The sequence below is a fragment of the Phoenix dactylifera genome, chromosome 11, assembly GCF_009389715.1.
Source record: "Phoenix dactylifera cultivar Barhee BC4 chromosome 11, palm_55x_up_171113_PBpolish2nd_filt_p, whole genome shotgun sequence".
NCBI lineage: Eukaryota > Viridiplantae > Streptophyta > Magnoliopsida > Arecales > Arecaceae > Phoenix > Phoenix dactylifera.
Genome location: NC_052402.1, coordinates 2,499,247 through 2,522,009, shown reverse-complemented (window position 1 = coordinate 2,522,009; position 22,763 = coordinate 2,499,247). Strand labels below are relative to the sequence as shown.

Here is a 22,763-nt window from a genome sequence, read left to right as displayed (position 1 = left end):
ATGGAGATAGAGAGCATACGCTATGTTGAATGCAGTTTCCATCTTATCACCCGCAAGAAACCAAATCTTGAGACCAGCTTGTGCTAGTTTATTGATGCACTGAGGAACCTGTGGAGGATGATAATGAGAAGGTGAAAAAGGTTTTAAGAAATTGTTAACTTAATAATGTAAAACTATGAAAATAAAAACTGACTCCTTTTTGTAATTTGTCCCCTACAGCAGTCGCACCAACAAGAACTAATTCCCTTCCAATTATGTCAGAGGTTTGTTCCAGTTGAGCTTCTCTGTCTGGCCCTATAGCAGTCTTCGCTTTTAGAAACTCAGTGTTCCGAGCTGAATACTCAGATTCCTCAGGCTTCATGTATGCTAGCGCCGAAGTTTGCAAGCCAGCTTCTCCATATTCATTCAGATTTCCACTCATGCATTCTTCCATTCCTTGACAATCTATCAAAAATGATGCTATGTGGCCATGCAAAATTCACCATTCATATTGCTGGAGTTACATAGAAGTTGATTATATATGCATTATGATAACTATAACATTCATATAGTTGAAGTTACATAGAAGTTGATTATATATGCATTATGATGCATGAAAAATTTCAGACACCCATGAATCAATTGGTTTTGACACAAGGACAGAAGTTCTATATTCCAGAAAGGCATCATCGACAACTCATCAGAAGAAAATATTGGCAGACCTGTCTGCACCTTTGCAAATAAGCAGCAGCTGTTGATTCTCATTCTGTATAACTACTGACGTTCTTTTCGTCTTGCTGTTCGATTCCAATAATTTGAGAATCTTGAACTCCATGTAAGATTGATAGTCAGAGAATAGAAAACACTCTACAAGGCATGGAGGAGAGATTCGGAAGCACCCGCAAAACTTTGGTCTTCTGACCTTTCTACTGGATCAGCAAAATAAGGATATCTTTCCTGCTCGAATGCACTTGATTGAGCCCTTCTAACAGAACTCAAACCCAAAATTCTCTGGCAGCAATATGAAGAGCACCTTGATCTGGTGACTCCGCTTCCTAGGTAAAGCTACCAGTTTCTCTCATCCGGCTTAGGAACCGCTGCGTGATAAACTGCAAACCTTCAGAAGAATAAAAGAGCCATGCCAGGATTAGGTTTAAAGACATCCAATTTCCATGCATGAGACGATCATCTCTGAAACTAAAACCTTTCATAGGTTTCCGCACCTTCTCGATCTTGCAAGTAATTCCACCTTCCAATTTGATCCCTGACGATGACCCAAAGCCACCCCCACCATTCTCCCAATACTCCCTTCTGCTGCTGCACAGAACCACCAGATTCTTCAGATGTGATCTGCTTTGCAGCGGCAATTTCTACTTCACTAGAACCTAGGTCATATCAAGAAATCCATCCGACTGCAAGTCAAGGTGCCTGTCTTATCTGATAAATTGTGTCAACCTGCCAAAGCTCCTCATTCAGATTGGAAGTCTGGAATTGAGCACGATTTCACGAATCCTTGCCGCACATTCGAAGATCTTGGTTGATGAACTACTTTGATTGCAAGACATTCACAGTTTCAATTGAAACATACAGCGAAATCGGTATTAAATATCCAAAGAGGATAAGAGCTGCGACGGGATGGAAGATGGTTGATAATCCAGATGTTGGCAGGTCATACAAAGTTGCTGTCGCCAACCACTGCACCTGCAAGTACCACCATTCTGGCATTTCAAACTCTGTCTTCACCATGAACTGTATGGAGCTGATCAAGAAGACCAGAACAAGAACGGTGAAGAGGATGTAAATGACGCAATCCTTTTTTTCTCTCTATTCTGCTTCTTTTAGATGGAGACTAGGTTGCAGTTTGCGTCAACTCTGGTGTTATGACCAGTGAAAATGAGCACTCCACATATGTAGCCGGTGTTCCGAAGCTTGGAATCTCTGAGAAAAAATCGACTTAGATCGATGCCATCGACCTGCGCCGGTCATACTCCTAATTGCCCACAAAAGTGTAGACGCCAGAATTTGGTTCTTCGCATCCGATGGTGGCATTAAAATCCTTAGAAGGATCGATCATCTTCCCAAGAGAAAAGTTGCCTCCAGCGATCTCTTAACCATCAAGTTCGTCTCCCCATCCAAGTACATAGCATATCCCATTCTCATAGCCCGACGACAGCAAGACCAAGTCATGGACTCATGGCATCCCCCCCGTCCTTGCCATTCCTCTTCAGCTCGAATCGAACAGAACCATCCCCATCATTTTTTGCATGGCATTAGCCTTGGTGGATCCATTTTCACGCCATCATACTGTCAAGAATGTGCGAGGGATCGATTGAGATTCAACCGAATGACTTCAAGGATTCATATCACAAGAAAAGATTCAAATTGTCAGCACCAACACAAAGACAAAACAATTCGTTAAAAAAAAACAAAAAACAAAAGGATGGTTCCATCATATATTGAGGTTTTCATACGATAATTGATCTGATCTCAGCTAGAGATGTATTTTTTTCGGCTCCAAAGTTGGATTTTTGGACGTAAATTTATCACCAAAAAGGAGGTACTAAAACAGAAAAACAACTAAAATGCTCGGGAATCGACAAAAACGACAGACAACCGCGAAAGAGAAGGAAAAAAAAAAAAAACAACAGTAAACACCTGAAAATTAACAACATAACAGCATTAAGGAACAGTATATGCGTGGAACCATGAGGTAACACGACGGGGCCGCCCCACCCCGTCATCCAGAAGAGAACTCCGCATCGTTTGATTTTTATCAAGCTATTCCTGTGAAACGATGCTAAGATTCCTAAGGGCGGATGGCTTACCTTTCACCACATTAGCTCACGAGGTGGTAGGAGGGGGGCGTTCGGGTTCGTATCTCTACATTACTCGACTCCTAATTATCTCGTTATGCCGCTCCCCTGAAACCTACCGGAAGCCTAGACATCCTATGGCTCTATTTCTTTTGAGTTGCTTAGCTACAAAAACTTGTGGTCCATTATGGAAATTCATCAAATAGAATGACGTCGCATCATTACCCACCTGAATATCTTCTTTTGAAAGGAGGCATCCGGATTGCATTTATTTCTTTCATCTGTTCCGTTCGAAGGGAGGAAGAGACCTCGAACTCTGAAAGGATATACATCTTCTGCAACTATGTAAATTATTAACGTCATTGGTGACAAGCATATTTGTCCCAACAAATTTTCCCCTCTCAAGCTCGTTCGACTGTTGTGACCCTCAGCAGCAACAAGAAGCTCTGCCGTTGAAGATACCAACATTAAAGACAGCATAATTCATCCACAGCTCTTAATGACCTTCCACCTGTGATTATTACAAGCATGAGGCAGAGGAAAAGGCACCAATATGTCTAAAAAGACTCCATTAAGGAGGAAAAAAAATCCAGGCAGAGCTGCCCATCTCCAATCTAAACAAATCAAAACCACAACACCCCACACCTCCCTTTACAATTCAGAATAGAAGCCATTTGTTCCAGACAAGAAACACACCTAACAAGAGGCAGGGTGACTAGAAAATTGGAACCCATGCGGCCAACTGCTGATTCTACTAATGTAATGGATGAAGCATGGGTTTCTTCAGTTGCAGAGAACAATGAACGAACAAAATGGATTGAGCACAAATTGGAATTAAACGTGACACCTTGACCATGGGGCAGAAAACAAAGTAACCACCTACAACAGTATACAGGTTAAACTAATGTCTCGTGTCAGCCTCAGAGAGCATCTCCACCTCCTGTTAGAGCTGAGGCAAGCCACTCCGAAACAGAGGCTTGGATCTCAGACCCCGCATGGACGTTTAAATGTAGAGGAGTTACAGCAATCTGTAAAGAAGATGAAAAAGTTTGCTTGCTAAGAACGTCCACGTGTCTGTGTGTGTGAAAGGGTGAGGGAGAGTGAGTGAGTGAGTGAGAGAGAGAGAGAGTGAGAGAGAGAGAGAGACTCACAAAGCCATTTTCCAGAGCCCTAAAATCAAGATCTTCATCTAATTCTTCTTGCTCCTTCTCAAGAAACTGCAATTAAAAAAGTGCGATGGAAGGCTCCACACTTGTTAATCCTAAATACTTGTGCAACATAAAATGTTCAGATGTGCAGGTGATGTTCAAGTGGTTTCATTTAAAAAAGCAAGCTAGTACAGATACTCAAAAAGTATTGTTTTCTGAGAAAAACTAAAAATATGACCTAGCAAGAAAACAGCCTCCTCTGCTACCACAATATCCAAAAAAGGTTTCTTTTAGAAGAAACAAGCCTGGTATTAGACTATCATGCATAACTTAGTACAGTACACCAGCTAAAATCTCATCAATGAGCTTCAAATGAGCCAGAAAACTCTTCATATTATTTATATATGGCATGCCTGTTACAAATTTACACAACCCAAGCATACCTCTAAACGGAAGTACTTCTTCACCACCTCTCTTTTCTCAGGTTTTCCAGCTGCTGCAACTGATTCTATTTCCACATTCTTCCTTTGAGCAGTAATGCGACGAGCTGCTCCCTGAAAAAGCACAGATTCTTCAGAAGATAAGAAGATAAGGAACAGTCCAAGAAAAAAATGGCAAATGTCTGGTTCCCGTCCATGGACAGATTATAAAATAATACTAACTGCTGCAGAGGCATCTCGGCCAAGCTGTGCAAGCTGTACTCCAAGGCTTTGATGCATAGACATGAACTGCCCAGCAGAAGGATGCCTGTTTGCTGATAACACATGCCAGTTAGGAGAAGACCTCCATAGACTCTGCCTGGTCAGCTTGAAGCCCTGTCAAAAAGTTCAGACACAGTGAAAAACGATGTTAACCTAAGGAGCTATAATAACCAACAAACAGGTAGGTCCACATATTCACAATGAAATCAGGCACAGCAGCCATCAAAGACATACCTTAATCTTATCAACACAAACAAATCTATGTACTAAACATGTTAGTTCTCAATGCAAAAGTACAACTATAGAATCTGCAAATGTCAGTATTTATTGATAACTTTGGTCCATTACATGTGCATAGATGCAAGTGCATGCTAGATGCAAAAAGAATCATGACACCCTTATCATCATTGAGAGAGAATGTATCAAGTCTCATAAAGGTTATCTGGATAAGCACCAGTCTGCTAATTCAGTCACATTAAGGCAACCTAAGAAGCGAAGCTCGAGTTATTGGGAGTATGAGCTCCTTAGATAGCACCTGAAATGAAGTTTGTAGAAACTGCTCTCATCCTATGAAGAATGGACTATAACATTGTGATAAGTCATCACGCTTTTTAAACAATTTTTACATAATTTTTTTTAAACAAATTGTTTATGTTGTATCATAGATGTTTCATACACTATTTTTCGGAGTTCCTATTACCAGTATTCTGTAGTGTCATATTTGTATCTCATGCCCATATCTATGCTTCATAACATAGAATAAATCTCTGACATGTATCTTAATCATATTTAATGAATGTCAGTGTCCAATACATACCAAATCCTATGTTCAGATACAATTTGAAGATATTTGTGATATCCTAGGTTCAATCCAAATCCTTATAATTCAGTATCTAGTGTAGGTCGGTCCACACCAGAACAAAAGATATCCTACCTGATTGCACACACAGTTATCCATGTGCAAATGCATGATCAGAAACAAAAAGATCTAACATTTGACAAAAATTCAAAAGTGTTCCAAAACAATGAATATTATTAATAATTCAAACAAGTCCAATGAGATAGCGACACTATCCCAAAATGTCTAGTTCGGGGCGTACCGAGCTATACTGGGGGCAGACTGGGACGGTTCCGACCCTTAGATCGAGAAACTAGTGAGGGAGGGGGAGAGTGAGAAGGAAAAAAAAGAGGGAGGGAGGGAGGGAGAGGGCAGTGGAGGGAGGGAGGGAGGGAGAGGGAGAGGGCAGTGGAAGGAGGGGGCTTCGAAAGCCCTCTCTCCTTCGTGGGTGCCGGAATAGAGGCAGAGACCCTATTTCGAAACAAAACAGGGGTTTCAACCCATTTATATTTTTTAAAAACTTTTTAAGTAAATTCGATAGCCATTACCGACTTCACCTATTATTTTTTTTTGAAATTTTTTGAAGTAAAGCAGGCATTAATTCGGCAGCCCAGCCCACAGCCCAAAGCCCAAGTAAGGGCCGGATTTGGGCCTGGAAGGTATGCCTGGAGGCTGGGCCAGCTTGAGGCCGCGGCTAAGTAGATTGTACTGACCTTTGAGCAAAGCCAGTCCGTGCCAACCCATTAACAGGTCTACCTGTAACAACTAAGATTTTAGAATAGGAAATTTGGCATGATATCAAACTCTTATGTCTAACAGTTCTTAAGCACCACTCTGTCCTCATGCAAACCACAAAATTTTTTTCCGGTTGAAGAGACAGATGATGGAAAAGATGAATGATAAAGCATAAGACCATGCATGACACTCACTCTTTGACTTGAAAAGACGATGAAATGCAGGTTTAGCAAATAGCAGAGACCAAAAGAGTATGCTATAAAATAATGCTATCAGTTAGACATGTTAAATAAGGTAAAGGATGCCCAAGCCTTTATCATAGATTTGTGTATGACATCATATTCACATATATAATGATGACTACACAAATCATAGGCTACATGAAACACCGATGATGCCATATGGGCTCAACCACCGAACATGCCTGAAGTCATTTGAGAATCCTAGCCATGTTGTAATGCTAGAACAGCAAGAATAATATCCAGTATGGAAGCAGTCAACTGCCATTGACAAATGCAAATGAACATGTATGGAAAAGAAGCATACAAGAAATAAAGAGGGGGGGAAAGAAAAGAAATTTAGGAAATTCACGCATGATAAAAGTATGATTTGTAACATTTGATCATGGATCAAGCATGTACTGGCATAATCAGGAAGAGTAAACCCCATTAAACTATAAAATGTTAGGCTAGGGGTAAAACGAAGACATATCATACAACCATAGAGAAACAACAACAAAAATGAGGCCTCATCAAGTTTGGGGAAAAAAGGAAAATATAAGTTTCCCCAATTAAGACCAGAACAATCAAAGATTTGCCTGTTCATTTCTTTCCAAATCCCTTGCCCAGCTAAACGGCAGATATGCCACAGCAAGTTATTATCATGATGAGGCCCATCAACTGATGGTTAATGTTTTCTGTACATGCAGCATCTCATCAATTTCAAAATTTCTGATAAAAAGGTTACAAACTGCAGGATCCACTTTAAATAGTTCTCCAAAATGAAGGCATGTATATTTAGAAATATCTAGAATTCCAAGCTCTCATTTATTGAGCATTACAAGTTCATCCATCCGTCATCATTCTGAAGAAAGATCTCACTGCTACAATCTGAGCTCCCACCTCCAAAAATACCCATGGAGTTTCTCACCTGCCATATGTTTTCATCAAATAGAAATTTAAATTCTTCAATGCCGAAAATTTGATCCATATAACTTAGCCTGTCTTGTTATTTTCTTCCTTCCAGGTTATTTTAAATTTTACTGGTTTATACCAACCATTCAACACTCCTGAAGTGCATCTCAAATAATACAATTTTCAGTTCAAAAATCTCATTTATCATATCATCACCCCACATTATATCACAATTAATATCAATCAAAGCCACATATTCATCAGTACTCCATAAAAACAACAATTCACAGAATAACAATCATATGACCCACTACATCTATAAATTGGTTACTTCTGCAAAATTGACAATCATATATCTCAAATTCCACTTCCCCATAGTGGTGTCAGTTGTTATACTAGGCCTGATCTGCCACTAAAGGATTGGATTGATCCTAGTATGTGTATCCTCTCCCCCCTGTGGTTTGGGGGGGGGGGGGGGGGAGGGGGGGGTGGTTTGCCTCAGCCAGGAGAGAAAAAGAAGAAAAAGAGGAGAAAGTCCCTTGATTCATGCCACGATGAATTGAGCAAATGCATTGGTTTAAATTCAAGGGAAAAACCTAAGCTGCTCAACTCCTAACTCTGCCCCAAGCTATTGATGCATTTATGCCATTTTTTATATATTAAGCATTCTAGAATACAGATACATGTAATCATTACACAAATATATGTAGTCCTTGCAGCCTACTAGCTTCTATTATTTGTAACCTTATGGCCTATAGTATGATTGCTAAGGAGTACTTAAATAAGTAAGATTTTTATCAACTCTGAAAATTATCCAATTGTTGATATTGATGTTGCTGTTCATTGTATATTTCTTATGCTGTTATTTTAAAAACATCACAGCTTCAAAATTAATGTATGAAATGAGAAAGTAGAAGCGTGTGTAACCAAATGTGCCATTTGAAGAGAGGATAAAAATACAAATTAATTGTCAAAGAACTCATGGTAAAAGAATTGAATTGCATAGTAAAAGTAAAAATTGCAAACTCACAGAGAAAATCAAATAGACTAATTCGGAAAAAACAATCAAACCACATCTTTCATAAAAAAAACATGGGATGCCGTAAATATTTACTATGTGGTTTTCAAACTTTAAAAGTCTTCAAACTTGGCAAAAGCAAACCTTGTTTGTAGAAGGGGATGTAGGAATTTCTATGCTCAGCAGGCAACTTTTTGGGAAAAGTCCCTTTTCGATATCCCTAATGGCCACATGTATTAGTGGTAAACAAACTTCAACTGCATCCTTGAAATCACTTTCCTGGCTTTCATCCTTCCTCCTAGCAGAATTAATCCAAATCCAAATGTGAAAGATATATACATACAAGGATAATTGAACAAGCAAAGACCATAACAACAGGAGGCATTATTTACCAATTCAATGAGATTGCAAGTGAAGGTACTCCACATAGTAAAGCCTCTCTAGCTCCAGCAACAGCACCCGAGTAGAAGCTATATAAATTTTCAGAGGAAATGAGAGAACTAAAAATCGACATATAACACTTGCATAAGACAGTCTAACCTGGTTCAAAGCCATATAAGGAATGAAATATGCAACTAAAGGAAAAACAATAAATTAGTAAGATTTCTACGTGGAACCAGATCTTGAGATTGAACATGAAACATAGAGCTCACATATTAAAGGAACATAACATTAGTTAATTGTACAAAGGACACCTCTCATCAAAGAAAAGAAATCTAAACTCATTATTTGGTGACTGATCCACAGGACAGCAAGGGAAAAAAAATGAAAAGGCCTGCATACTTACATGTGATGGCCACAATTTGATCCCCTGTTAATACCACTGACGACCTGATACATATCATATTAAACATTACTAAAGCCCCAAAAGAAAAGGATCTAAATTGACTTCAACTTTAAATTCTAATTTTTTACAACATATATATAACCATATACCAATGCTGGCCTGGACCATGAAAACAACGCACCGGACAAAGCCAAAGAGACACAATCAGCAGGAGTCCCTGTCAGAATCTACCCGAAATTAGAACATAATAGCTTCTTGCTCGCCCTCTGACGATTTTTGCAAGAGTAAATTCTTCATATCCAAGTTCTAATATCACAAACTTGACTATTGTTTTTGATAAATCAATCTATAGATAATAATATGAGGAAGCGAGAGCATAATTTGATATCAACAAATCAAGAATGGAGATTAGAGGAAAAGACTCAAAAAGCCGCGGAAACAAGATCTCACCAGAAACCTCAAAAGCCGTGGCACCATTAAACCCTGCAGAAGTCACAGCAACGGTCTCGCGAACGGTGACTGAATGACCCGAGGCAGACTTGTCCCTTTTTCCAAAATTTCCAAAAGAAGAAAAAAAAAGGAATAACCAAGAAATCAGCCAAAATCATTGCCAATACCTATATCCAACAACCCCATCTCGTTCTTCCAAAACCCAGAAAGCCAACACAATGGAATCAAACCAAAGCGAAAGAAAAGAACAGACAAAATCCATCCGCAAAGATAAGCAAACCCTACTGTAGCTAACCCAAATAACAAGCTACCCAACGCCCCAACTCGAGAAAAGGAACAAACCTAAAATTTCGGACAAACACACGTTGCCAAAAAGGAACACCAAAGAATCCAATAAAAAAGATAGCAGAGAAAAATCATATCCCAAGTAGAAACAATTTTGACTAAATTTGGCCGAAAAAAAAGGAGCCACCGGTCCAAATCTTGCGATATAGGAATTACACCGAACAGATAAGGAACCAACGAAGGGAACGAGAGGCCTCACAATTCCGGGGCGCAGACGTGGACGTCGCACTGGCCGCCGCGGACGAGCGCCTCGACGAGGGCTGCGAGCCCCAGGGAGCCAATCCCGTCGCCGTTGGTCACGAGGACGACCGGCTTCTTGGATCCGTCATCTGACTCCTCGGCGGCGGCGGCGGCGGAGGACGGGGCCGCCTGGGGCTCCTCCTCGCTGGTCTTGGCATCGCCCTCACCTCCGTCCTCTCCGCCTCCGCCACCTCGCCGGGCGGCGAGGACGCTCTGAAGATTGGAGACGAGGGAGGGGGGCATATGGTTGCTCTTTATAGACGTCGATTCCGTCGTCATTATTAGAAGAAGAGGAGGAGACGAACGCGAGGAAGAGATTCTAATGGAGAGTATGAGTAAAGGAGAGGGAGAGGGGGGAAAGAGAGGGGATTCGGTTTGGTATTTCCGAGTCAGACGGGGAGGTTGCGGGGGTTGGGAAGGAGGGGGGGAGAGATGGTAGGATGAGTGGAAAAGGCTCCGTGAGGGTATACAAAGATTAAAGAGGGCTCGGGTTCCGTTCGCCTTTTTTTTGGTGTTTGGCCCGGGCCGAGTTATTATTGTCCTGGTGGGAGAGTTTTGACTTCCGTTCCACCCCAAGATTTAGGATCTGTTTGGGATCGTTTGATTTTTCATTTTAAAAAATAAATATATATAATTTAAGATATTTTTGGTTTTATTTTTTATTTTTTATTTTTAAAATTATTTTTGTTATTTTCGAGAAAAAAATATTTTATTTTCAATATTTTCAAAAAATGAGGATGTATTTAATGGGTTCATGTGGAAGTGATCTATGATGTCTGGTCGACAAAACTTCAAATGAAAATTCTGAGTAATTTATTTTCTATCATGTCTGCTTTTGATGAAACTTGATCAAAACAATCGTTACATACAGTACTTCTTTACTGGCTATCTAAAATTAATTGGTCTCTTAGTTATGATAGTAGATGATGGGTCTTTCATAATATACCAAGATCATCATTTCCTTTTTCTTTTTATTGGGCTTGGCTATCTAAAATGCTTAAGAATTTAGTAGCTCCAAGATCATCTATGTTTTGCATCTTATCAAAGTGCATTTCTTTCCGAAAAATGAAATGAGGAGGATGAAAGATTGTTCTTTATAATGTTGGCCATTAGCAATAAAAGTTACATGAATGTTATGAAAACTCTAAGAGCTATGTCCTAATCACATAAAGGTCCAGCAATCATCCGTAGAACCACTGGAGCATTTTTAAAATCAAATGCGCCAGCTTTGTGCATGGATGACCATTACATGGTGGTCCTTATTTCCTTCTCAGGGCTTGGATTTATTTTCCAAAGGAATGGCAAAGGTGATGCATGACCTTTTCTAGATTAAGTACTCTAGTTGATGAGTACCATTGTTCTAGCCTCAGATGGCTTCAAAAGAAGAAGGCACTGTAATTGGGATAAAATGACTTCAAGTATGAGCATCTAGGAGGCCTCATATCTGGTGAAATTATTCTAAATGGATTCATTTCGGCCTAGTGTGAAATTATTTGATAGATTTATGTCATAATAGATTTATCATGAATATGATCCGGAGGTAAAGGAAGAGAGCAAAAAAAATTAAAAGTTTATGTGATGTCTCTCTTTTTGACCTATACTTGTTTTGGCCTAAATGAAATCATGATGGCGAGTGCCCCGACCACGTGAGTCCCTTCAGTGCTCTCGTAAAACTACGTTGGACTAGTAGCCCCACAGCGAGGCAAAATTATAGATGGCTTCAAGCGGGCCTTTAGCCGTGCAATCACCAACTTAGCAAGAAATCTTTCGAACGTAGATCTCATTGAAAGGGGGGCATCATTAGGAGCACCTTTTATTTCATTCCTCCGCCATTTACACCAATCAGCATGAGGCTTGGCTAAATTTTAACTCATCAAAGAAATCAATTACAAATAAATATTAACTTAGATTTCAATTTAAGATGTGCATTTCTTTTTGAAAAAAATTAAGTTGTGATAACTAAAGTGAGGAAAGAATTTTTTAGACTAAGGGAAGACCAACCAACAGGGATGCTACCAAGCTGTGCTTAGCCTAGCCCCGGATAAGTGGGCATAAAAATTTCAGGAAGCTTACAGAGCAACTTTTAACTGTTTTTTTCCTTTTTCCCCCAAGCCTGTAAGGTTGAATCCTTGCATCACTTCAGTATATCATTTCAAGGAGTTAAGAATATCTGATCTCTTCTAGTGTGACCTATGGTTGTTCTTCTTGTTGTTAAAAGAGTTTGATAGCGGTTTTTGGAATCAGAGGTGATTACAAAGCTACCTGGTTTATCTTCAAACGAAGCAGTGAATAATGAATCAGGAATATGAATCTTCCACTCTTCCAGTACATATAATCTCTTTCACTGCCACTTTTCAACTGTCCTTATAAATCCAGATGTCATGGAATGAAACATTTTGAACTTGGGGACTAAGATCATGGGGGAAGGAGCAACAATGATGAAATGTTCATCAACGAGCTGCTCCTTCGAGAATAGCAGTTGCCCGGCAGTTTTATACGTAACTTCTTAGGACCCTTCCTCGACAGAATGATTCCATGAGATACTACTGGGTTTTCTTGAATGATCCTGCTATCAAAAACAAAACTGAGGTTTAAGATTAACATGACCTCTAGCCAATTTTTGCTTTCAATCTTCCTGAAATGGCTTGGGTTCAAGTCCGAGCTTTGTATTTTTTTCCTGTTGTTCACCCATTGCTCATGTTCTCTGCAACTGTGAGAATTAGATAAAGAACTCCCAAACTCTCCATTCTTCATTTTTCTGCAACTCTTTGCACAATTCTCCCATCCTTCATTGAATCCTGAATCATCTTATTGCATGCATAACACCTGTAACTTACATTTCAACTGCTGTATCTATGTTTCCAGCTTTCAGTTCTCATCCAGCTGCATTTCTAATTAAGAACAGCCGCCTCCTTTTGTTCTTCAACAATCCTGAGGCCTTTTCACCAGTCTTTATCTGCTCCCAACTTCAGGGAGCTATTTCCAATTGCCTTCACTTTTTACTCGTCAAGTTGCTTAAATCTTCATTAAGTTCCTTTCATCGAAATTCCAGCCACGGGCATAGCCTTTCTATTTTCCTTGAAAATCCTGCATGAATGATGAATGAGATTCTTCATTACAATCTTGATTAAAGAAATCTCATTTTTCAATCAGCTCATTAATGGACATAGTAGTCTCATTGTATTTGCAATCCAGTTCTTATAGATGGCATTTTTATTTTACCTCAATCTGTTTCACCAGATTTGCCACAAGTTTATTTGCTTTGCAAGGCTCTTCTTTTGTAATACCACTTGAGAGTTTCTAGATCTCCATTTATGCACAAATGCACCACAAGGAAGCCCCGGAGTTGTAATCATCAGCTCATGTAACCCATTCGAAAATTTGATCCACAACATCTCCCTCATACTCCACTTAAAATTGATTTTAAATGCCACAACATCCAATCTTTGGTGAAGTCCAAAATTGTATCTCTTGTTATCTGTGTAACTACATATAGAAATAACCTTTTTTAAGAAAAAAAAGAATGGACAACCCCTCTTTCAACCTAATTATGCTTTACCAGCTTGTTTGCCATTTTTCCATTTGCTTGGAGCATTGACAAGGATACCCATCTAGGATCAAACAAACTGATCATCTGGCTTGGGCAGGGGATCCTGCTATTGAATCGACAGGCTTGCTGCATCAGCAAGGTCAGTCTTCAAGAGTTCACTGACACAGTGATATTGCTTCACTTTTGCCCTCAGATTAGATGCACCTGCTATTGTGGCATGTTAAAGCAGTTCCTCGTTGAATTACAACAATATATTATTGCAGTGCTTTTTCCCTGGAAATCATAGCAGAAATAATGTATCTGTTAGTTCACACCACCAAGTATGTCTGCAATAAACTACAAATAGCATATTGTTTCACCAGACTCAGCATATTCGTTAGGACTCTTTAATTTAGTCTTACATACCCACATCCGATATTTAGGGCATTGGTATAACACTTGAATTTAGGTTTGTATGACAAAATTATTAGATATTGGTTGATGCTTAGACATCATACCCCACTGAAGACACATACCTGGATTTATGTAAGATAACACTACATAGCCATAAGAAAAATTATCACAGAATCAAAAACAATTGTTAAGAAATACATAGGTCATTTCTTTATGTTCTAATAAATTTCATCTATTAATACATACATAATTAATGTATCACACTAGAACTTGATGCCCCAAAAGGATGTAATTGTAAAAATGCTTGGGTTCCAGGTTCAATCAATGGATCAGCTGTTGCAGCATGGAGTTCCAACCTCTTTAGCTACTGATGAAAGCAGAGACTGACCTGTTAGCTGACATCGTAGCAGAACCATCTGAGATCAGCATCTACGGTCAAAGCTTAAAATATGTCTATATAGTTCAAAGAGATAATATACACAGAAGAGACAAAAATGAACCAATCAAACACAGCATTCAATTTGCTGATCAATAGAAGTCGCATTACCTAAGATGCTAAATTATAACATATAAATTCACAAGTTCAAATATGTTTATACTAGAAATTGGTTCAAATTGCAATAAGTTTCGCAAATGCATTTGACAGGAAAATTTTCCTCCCCATTGAGAGGCAAGCAGGGAACAGTGATCTGAAAAATCAGTTTTAAGATACTATATCATAGGGTTTGGACCAAATCCAAGCAAATTATAATAACTTACAAAAAGACCAGCATGGCATATCGCACTTAATTAAGTCAAGCATCAAAGTACAACCACTTTATCCAAACTTTTTGACTTTCAACTTACCATTATTGTAAAGTTATGATATACTTGAGAATTACATCATACAGAGATCCATAAAACAATGAAAGATAATAAACAAGAAAATGATTCCATCTTCCTCAGTTCAGATAGAACCACTTTCGAAACGATCAACAGCTGTTAGACACTATGCTTCTCTCTTCCTTCAGTGACTTGTTACTTAAGAATGACTCTTTCAAATACAACTGGAATTGTAATTCTCAGAAAAAGGGAGAGAGAAGGGGGCAATTACTTACAATAGTACAGCAACTCAACTGTTAACGTCAAGACCTCACAAAGTCTGCAACACCAAATAAGCCACTGCTGTAACTCGTAACTATATGATAATGCAGCAGGGTGTGTATTACGGAGTACTGACACAGCAATCTTCTCCAACAAATGGGACCTTGGCCATTGTACATCAATATCAGTGACAGCTGAAGGAGAGACTTGGGCAAACAACAGACGCTACTCCTTGCTTCTAGCTGACACCACTGAATAAGAACTCCTCCAAAATTTTAGAAGCATCTGACACTTCACTATGGAGGCTCCTGGAACCAGGAACTACAGAAGACACACTGCTGATACTCTTATTCTTCAAATTCTTATTGTCAAGGGTATTTATAGCAGAATAAGCAGCTCCACCAGACATCACATTAGACTCACTATGTACTTTAAGAAGTGATGTCTGAGCCAAACTGATATCATCGGTATCATTCTTATGCCCATCCATCAAAAATTTCTCCTGATTCTGCTGATCCAATATTTTGCGTTCCTTGAGGAGAAGATTATCGTGGTGCTGCCTGTTAATGCTGTCTGAAGGACCTTTTCCAAATGAAAGAAAGCGTATTCCATTAGGTATCCGCATGGGAATCTTTGGAGGCTTTATAGTGTCTCCCTCCATGTTCTTTTGAATGGGAAATGGTGTGCATGAAGTTGTAGTTTTAGGTGGACCACAGGCAACTATGGAGGTGCTGTTTGTGGTATTTTGCTTTCTGAAATTTAAATTTTCTGATGTCAATGGAGACTTGGATTTGCTTATGATTGGAATTGAGGAGGAAGCCTCGTTGGTTGTAATCTGAGATCAAGAGTAACCAAAAATTCATAGAGTTAATAAGCTGAATAGCAATTAAACTTTCATATCAACATTAGATGCAGCAAAACAAACAAAAAATTGGCTCAATTCTTAGGGACTAGAAGCTGAAGATTGAAGAGATGAAAAATACTAAAACAAGAATATATGACAGCTTTGTAGAGATACCTTATGTGAAAACTTGCATTTATCTCCTCTGCTGCACATGCCTTTGGATGAGAAGTTGTGACATGGGTACTTAGAAAGCTGATGATCAAATGGACAATCATCCCCTTTCAAACAAGAATCACGTGCAAAATACGTGCATGGCTGCACGAAATAACACCATCAAGAGCAAGGAAAGAAAATGTAATGATACTAAATTTCAGTTATGCAGGTAATAACTTTAGCAACTAAGGAGGATGCTGGTAAAATATTGAGTTTATCTGGCTTGTTAGAAAAATCATCATAATCCAAGTTGCAGTGGATAAAGAAATGCCAATTAAGTAAGAAAAGAAACTAAACTTGACTTTTCAGTCACTGATTTAAATAACAACTTTTATGAATATATCTTAAATGAATTGTCTAGTAAGACACAGAAAAGGAGACATATTTTACCTCATATTGATAATACCAGGCAACCCTTGTACCATCAAGGGGGAGTTGGCTATATAACTCAAAGCAAGGAGGCCAAGCATCTAGCTAAGGATCAAGTAAAGATTTACGAGAAGCAAGCAACCTAAGATCAATTTCCCTCTACATTTGAACAAGCAATTTCAACACTGCTGCACAAGAGACACCTTATTAAGATTGATATGAATGTTTCCACTCTTGAACTAACAAGGCTCATCCCATCCATAGATGGCAGCTTCCAGCTCGATTATTGCAAAAGTTTTCCTTGGACAATCATAAGTGATCAATTAAATCTACCCAACTATATAAATTCTTTATCCACAAGATGAGCTATAGCAACATATCTAGAAATCTTAAATATCCCCCAAAAAAACATATATACAAAACATCAAAGTAATTAAGATACACAAAATAAGAGACATGACATCAAATAAAGATTGATTTACCATATGACTAACATGTTATATAGCCAGAAAAAGGATGGACATGAGGGTTGCGCTTCCACATATTTGTTTTTACTATGTGCCTTTACATCACAAGCAGAATGTACTGTTTTCACATTATAACGACAGATTGCACGATCAGATATTAAGAGATCTGACCAGAACATGTTAAAAATGTTAAAGATATTCAATGAAGTCTATACATACCTGGGACTTTGTCAAGGGAGTAGTGTCGTGAGAAAACTTGCACAGGTCTCCCTGAAGGGAAAAAAAAAATTTGTTGAATATATGAGATTAAGAAAATCAGAAGCAATATGTAATTTTTGTAAGCAATTCAATAACTTACTATATGAAAGTATATGACAAAGAAATAACATTCTACATGCCCATATGTAATATTAAGTAAATTCATATAACTTTTATCCAAAAGGCTTCATTCCATGTACATGGGATTGGCATGGAGCATTCTATTAAGACATTTGTGATTCACCACATCTAGGGTCATGTCATTTCTTAGTAAGGGTCCTCAGACCTCCTTCGTGTTTGCAGCCACAGATTAAAAAACCAATGGAATGAGATGGTTCTGTTAGTACCATGCTGCTCCGATACAAAACCAGCACCAGTATGGATGTTGGGACACTAAAACAGCACAGGATCGGATATACCAGCCAGCCCCAACAGTACCAAAAGGTACCAAGGCCAATACGAAGCCCATTCTGATCGGGACGAGAATTTCTTTTAAAAAGCACTGAAATGGGACAAACCGGCCATTCGATCGGTTCCACCGGTACAAGCTGGTATCAAGGCCAGCTTAGTCAGTACAAAACCCATCCCAATCAGGACAACAAATTTTTTTTAAAGAAAATGGTGGAAGGCCATGTTGGCTGACACAAAGCGAAGTGAGAAAGACAAATCGATCGGGTATGAAGTTTGAAAGACAAAATCATACTAGAAATAGAATTATTCCACTCAAAAATAAAAGAAACACGCTAAAATTATTCAACCATAAAAATATGAAAATATGGTGAAACTAATGTCGACTCTAATGGGAATGAGCACAACATTAAGAAAATCTAAAATTAATTTAAAAATTGAATATTTTGAAGAAAAAAGTTAATTACTTAACCTGCTGACATCTACCCATCAGATAGAAGTTGCAATATTTCACTGTTTTTGGCTTTGAAATTGGCTGCAGTTTCAATCTCTTGACTCCTTGTTCTCGCTCCTTCTGTGCTCTTTTCCTTTTCTTAGCCTTCTGCAAAACCAATTAGCAGTTAAGACCATGAATTCAATACTTTGATTTTGGTCACACAGACACACATTAGGTTTTTTTTTCCATGTGAACTTCAGACTAGTTGCCCTTTCAAACTCCAAGATGAATTAATTAGTTCACTATAATATTGAGACCTAGGTCATGAGAAAGTAATATGGGAACCAGAAAGTAATATCTGAACCAATACACACCTTTCGTTTAGCTTTTCTTTCCTCGGTTAAAGCACCTCGTTTTCTTTTCAGCCTAGCTTCAACAGCCTGTAATAGACATACATTGCAAAGAAACAAGAGATTTCATGAATACAATTGGTGAAACAAAGACCAGGGAATATGAAAAATGGATCAATACAATACAATGAAACAAAGATACTGCTAATATGCATGTCTTCCTAACAAAAAATTGAAGACGAAAAAAAGAAGAATATACAAAATCGAAACCAGCATGTTCTGTATAGTAGCCAAAATGGTATATGTGATTCCTTATCCTAGAAAATGTGAAAGTGATCGAGTAAATTTCTTTGTTTGATTACAAGAACTTATTTGTAAAAACCACTGGAAGAACTTATTTCTTTGTCAAATTAAAAGAACTAACCTGTAAAGAAAGAACTATAGTAGCGAATGTCTGACAGATCACTTAAATGAGTTAGATCATCTAACTCTACAAGACCTAAAACTACATGTACTTTCTAGATAACATCAAAACCAAGACTATATTTTAAAAATGAAGGTAAAGCCAAGATTAGAACATTAAATTTTATATGCCGAATGTCATTTGCATGAGTTGATGAAAATATTGAACAAATGTTAGAAAAAGAATTCTCCATGAAAATGAAATTCCAATCTCCAACAAACAATGTCCTAAAGTTACCATTCTAAAATGTCTCTAACAGGAGACAAATTGATGCATTTCTGAATTTGAAAAAAAAAATATAAGCATCGATTTTGAGATTCAATAACAAGCAAATAAACCATGGCAGCATATTCATCTGCAGAACAAACAAAGTTCACAAAAAAAAAGCCAACACTTCACAGCAAGATCATCCATAGCAGATGTAGAATAGATAAACAAACAAATCAGTTTGTAAAATAAAATGGTAACATAACATGCACAAAGGAAAAAAATTATTATCATACCTCATGGTTGGATGGTTTTTCTTTGTTCTGACTTATTATGTTTCCTAAGTTCTCGCCAGGCAATCCAAGAGCCTCTGAATCAACAGCTGGGCGCTTAACATCCACTCTCATCCCAGAACTGTAACTTTTCTTCATCTGAGTTTCTGAATACCTATCATCCCCAGAAACATGCATTATGTCACCCTTTGTAATATGTATGGGCACAGCAGATTCATCATCCTTGTAGTTACTTTCTCTTGAATGCATACCCTCATCAAGACAAGTCATGTTAGTATCTCCTTTCTTAGGAGAGCCACAATATGTTGTCCCTTCCTCTATATTCCGATCTTCAAGGACTGCATGTTCATGTACCATATCCAAATCCTGGTTGGAAATATTTAATTCCCCAGGAATTTCACCTTCCTCAATGTCTCCACTATCTTCTGAAGCTAATACTGGAATTGCCAGTTCTCTTGACTCAGAACCTTCCATCAAAGAATCAGAACAACAGTGTGTTTCTTCATGCAACACTTCTCCTAATTCTTTCACTGATTTAATTTCTTTATGCCGAACTCCATCCATCATATGCTTATCAGGAAACATGTGCTTAGTTAATACATCATTTACGCATTCACCATGCCCTTCTCTCATTTTACCATGAAGTAGTTCCTCAGAAGAATAAATCATTTTATCTCCAGAGAAAATTATTTTACTGCTTTCATCCTGAGGTTCGTGATTCTTTCCTTGTCCTGAACATGAATTTTGATTCTTGGAATCAGCTAATTTGGTATTTCGAAGAGGTACATCTTTCCGCAACTCATTGTTGGCGAGTTCACCATGTCCCAATTGTCTTTGTCCATCCTGTGACCCTGCTGAACAAACTAGGTCATTCGGGTTATCAATTAATCCAGAAAAATCAAAGATTATGTCATTCAGCAATTCCCCATTCCCCGGTTGTTCCACAGAATTTATATTCTCATGCAGTAAATGCTCTAGATCTGTAAAAAGCAGAGCTTTCTGAGTTCCACCATTGGCGCTTTGATCACACTCCTCACGCCCACTTCCATGCCCCAATTCTTCCATCCTATGCGAAGCTTCATCTTTAATGCCACCAGATTGCAGCTTTTCAAAGACAAGTGCTTCGGGCAACTCCACGCTTGTGCCATTCTCATGCCCTAGTTCCTCCCTCGAACTAATATTTCCATTCAAAGAAGAATCATCAAACCTAGGGTTTCCACATGCCGAACCTTGACTCCTCTCGCTGCCTCCGAATTCACCGCGCTCACTGCCTTCAAACCCACTGTGCCCTTCTCCCTTCCTACCACGACCGATTTCCTCCGCCACGTTTCCATCACCGCTTCGACCAAAGATCGAATCTTTACCGGTGCACGAGCTCTCTGGCACGTCATCCGATCTAGGGTTTGGATCTTTACGAGACTCCTGAGGACGACCGAGGGATTCGTCGAGGCAGAGGGAGAAGATCCGAACCAGAGTGCGATAGGAGGCGCTGTCGAGATGGGATCGCCGGGGCGTGCGAGAAGCAGATCGCGAGAAGCCTTCCATCCGAGGGTTTAGGGTTTGAAGCTCAGGCGCGGGGCTTCGAACGAGGTCCTCCATCAATTCGAATTCCCCTCCCTCTCCAAGATTCGATCCGTTGGAAAACCTAGCGTGCCTCTAAGGACCAGTCGCCGAACCCGTACATAGAGGATAGAGCTTGCGGTCTGCGGTAACGTATGCCGACGGAAGTACTAGTTAAGGCGGCCACCCTGCTGCTTTCGGTTGGTAAGTTGGACCGTGCAAATCAGAGCGATGTGAGAGCCGGCCCAAATCTTCTCATCGACACCAATTATGAAGGCCCCAGCCCGACCCAATGGGGCTCGGCTCAGAGTGTCTAAAGGCCTCCACTTGCACGTAGGGTGGGCCGGCTAGTGGTGATGCTAACGACGAACGCAGATATCCACGTGCACGTGCCACCCAAATTGGCATCCACCATCCACGGCCCAAATTAACAATGTTAGCCCATGGACTACCTAATTCGTCCAAAGGAGCAGTCTCAGGCTGACAAAAAAAGCCCAGGCCAGGGGAATCATGGACATGCCCATGATTTCCTCAAGTCTATAAGAATATGGATGGCCACTTTTAAAATTGATTGAATATATATATATAAAAATATACCCGGTGTTAAGTGAGCACATAGTTGTATATGTCCATATATATGCATGTATGTATATAGATATATATTTATACATACACACACACACATATATATATATATATATATATACCTGTGCATGGGCAGACACTCTTAAAATTGATTGAATATATATATATATATACACACACACATACATACATATATACATAAATATACTTGATGTTAAGTGAGCACATAGTTAAAATAGAGGGAATTTTTCTTTCTGGCCGCTCTAATGCCTTCTTAACGAGGCTATCTTAAAACCTTAAGGGTTCGTTTGGTTCGCAAGAAGCATTTTTCCTCCTAGGAATATGATTTCTAAAAAATAGATTCCTAGGAAGATGATGCTTAGGAAAGTATTTTTGGCATGTTTAGTTGACTATGAGAAAATGACAAATTTCCAAAGTACTTATGTTTAGTTGACCATCCACTTTCTTGAGAAAGTTATGTATAATTTCTATTATGCCCTTGATAAAAATTAGATCTTTAATATTTTTTTAATATTGAAGAATTTTTTTAAAAAAAATAAAAATTTTTATTTCTGTCGAAATAAAAGGCATTTTATTATTTTTTTCGTTGACCATACTTTTTCTTTTCTTTTTTCGTGAACCAGACGAACCTCAAGTATTAAATGAGTTCTTGTACCATAATGGCAAATTGTTTTCCAACTCCCTCAGCTTTAACTGATCTCCCTTGCTTGATTACCTCCCATAAAATTGAAAGCTGCCTGTCATCGTGGCTATCCCCCGTGCTCTCCTTGACATAATGAATAAGTTCGGAAATCATCAACCCCAACTCCAGAAAAAGCGACCACCGTGTCCATCTCCATTGATCCAGCAGTTTGAACCACTAAAAAAGGGACCAGATCTCTCAGTAGTCAGTCAATGTGTAGCCTGAATCTAACATCGCTGGTGGAAAGCCACATTTCCAGACGGGCAAAATTCTCGTCGGCAGCTTGCTTTAAAAGTCGGTTTGTTGACCAAAGAAGCTTCCTATATGGCACTTTTGTCCCCATCGTCCTCCTCAGCTAGTCAACACTAACGTCATGCCAGGTGTCACAATTATT

The 22,763-nt window shown here is 38.9% G+C and overlaps 2 protein-coding genes across 5 annotated transcripts; both read right to left on the bottom strand.

The window, feature by feature from the left end:
* Positions 1-3,338: 3,338 nt before the first annotated feature.
* LOC103719612 (5'-nucleotidase SurE) lies at positions 3,339-10,695 on the bottom strand. The gene is made up of 10 exons (XM_008808941.3): positions 10,147-10,695; positions 9,603-9,697; positions 9,302-9,369; positions 9,153-9,196; positions 8,758-8,835; positions 8,510-8,663; positions 4,603-4,755; positions 4,384-4,494; positions 3,944-4,009; positions 3,339-3,820 (listed from the first exon to the last, which is right to left on the bottom strand). Exons 1-10 carry the CDS (start codon positions 10,464-10,466, stop codon positions 3,713-3,715), a joined length of 1,197 nt encoding a protein of 398 aa, XP_008807163.1. The 5' UTR covers positions 10,467-10,695; the 3' UTR covers positions 3,339-3,712.
* A 1,437-nt stretch (positions 10,696-12,132) lies between these two features.
* LOC103719603 (zinc finger CCCH domain-containing protein 7) lies at positions 12,133-21,231 on the bottom strand. 4 transcript variants are annotated; one of them, XR_003388053.2, is made up of 9 exons: positions 19,525-21,231; positions 18,583-18,648; positions 18,245-18,373; positions 17,326-17,376; positions 16,232-16,372; positions 15,228-16,048; positions 14,377-14,525; positions 13,410-14,010; positions 12,133-13,274 (listed from the first exon to the last, which is right to left on the bottom strand). XR_003388053.2 is itself a non-coding variant. In XM_039131245.1 (6 exons), the coding sequence occupies exons 1-6, from the start codon at positions 21,118-21,120 to the stop codon at positions 15,452-15,454; spliced, it is 2,580 nt and encodes an 859-aa protein (XP_038987173.1). In that variant the 5' UTR covers positions 21,121-21,231; the 3' UTR covers positions 14,947-15,451. The 4 variants fall into 4 exon arrangements, 1 of the variants encoding a protein (XP_038987173.1); XR_005513799.1 differs by lacking the exon at positions 14,377-14,525; XR_005513800.1 differs by lacking the exons at positions 12,133-13,274; positions 13,410-14,010 and having other exon boundaries at positions 14,258-14,525.
* Positions 21,232-22,763: the final 1,532 nt, after the last annotated feature.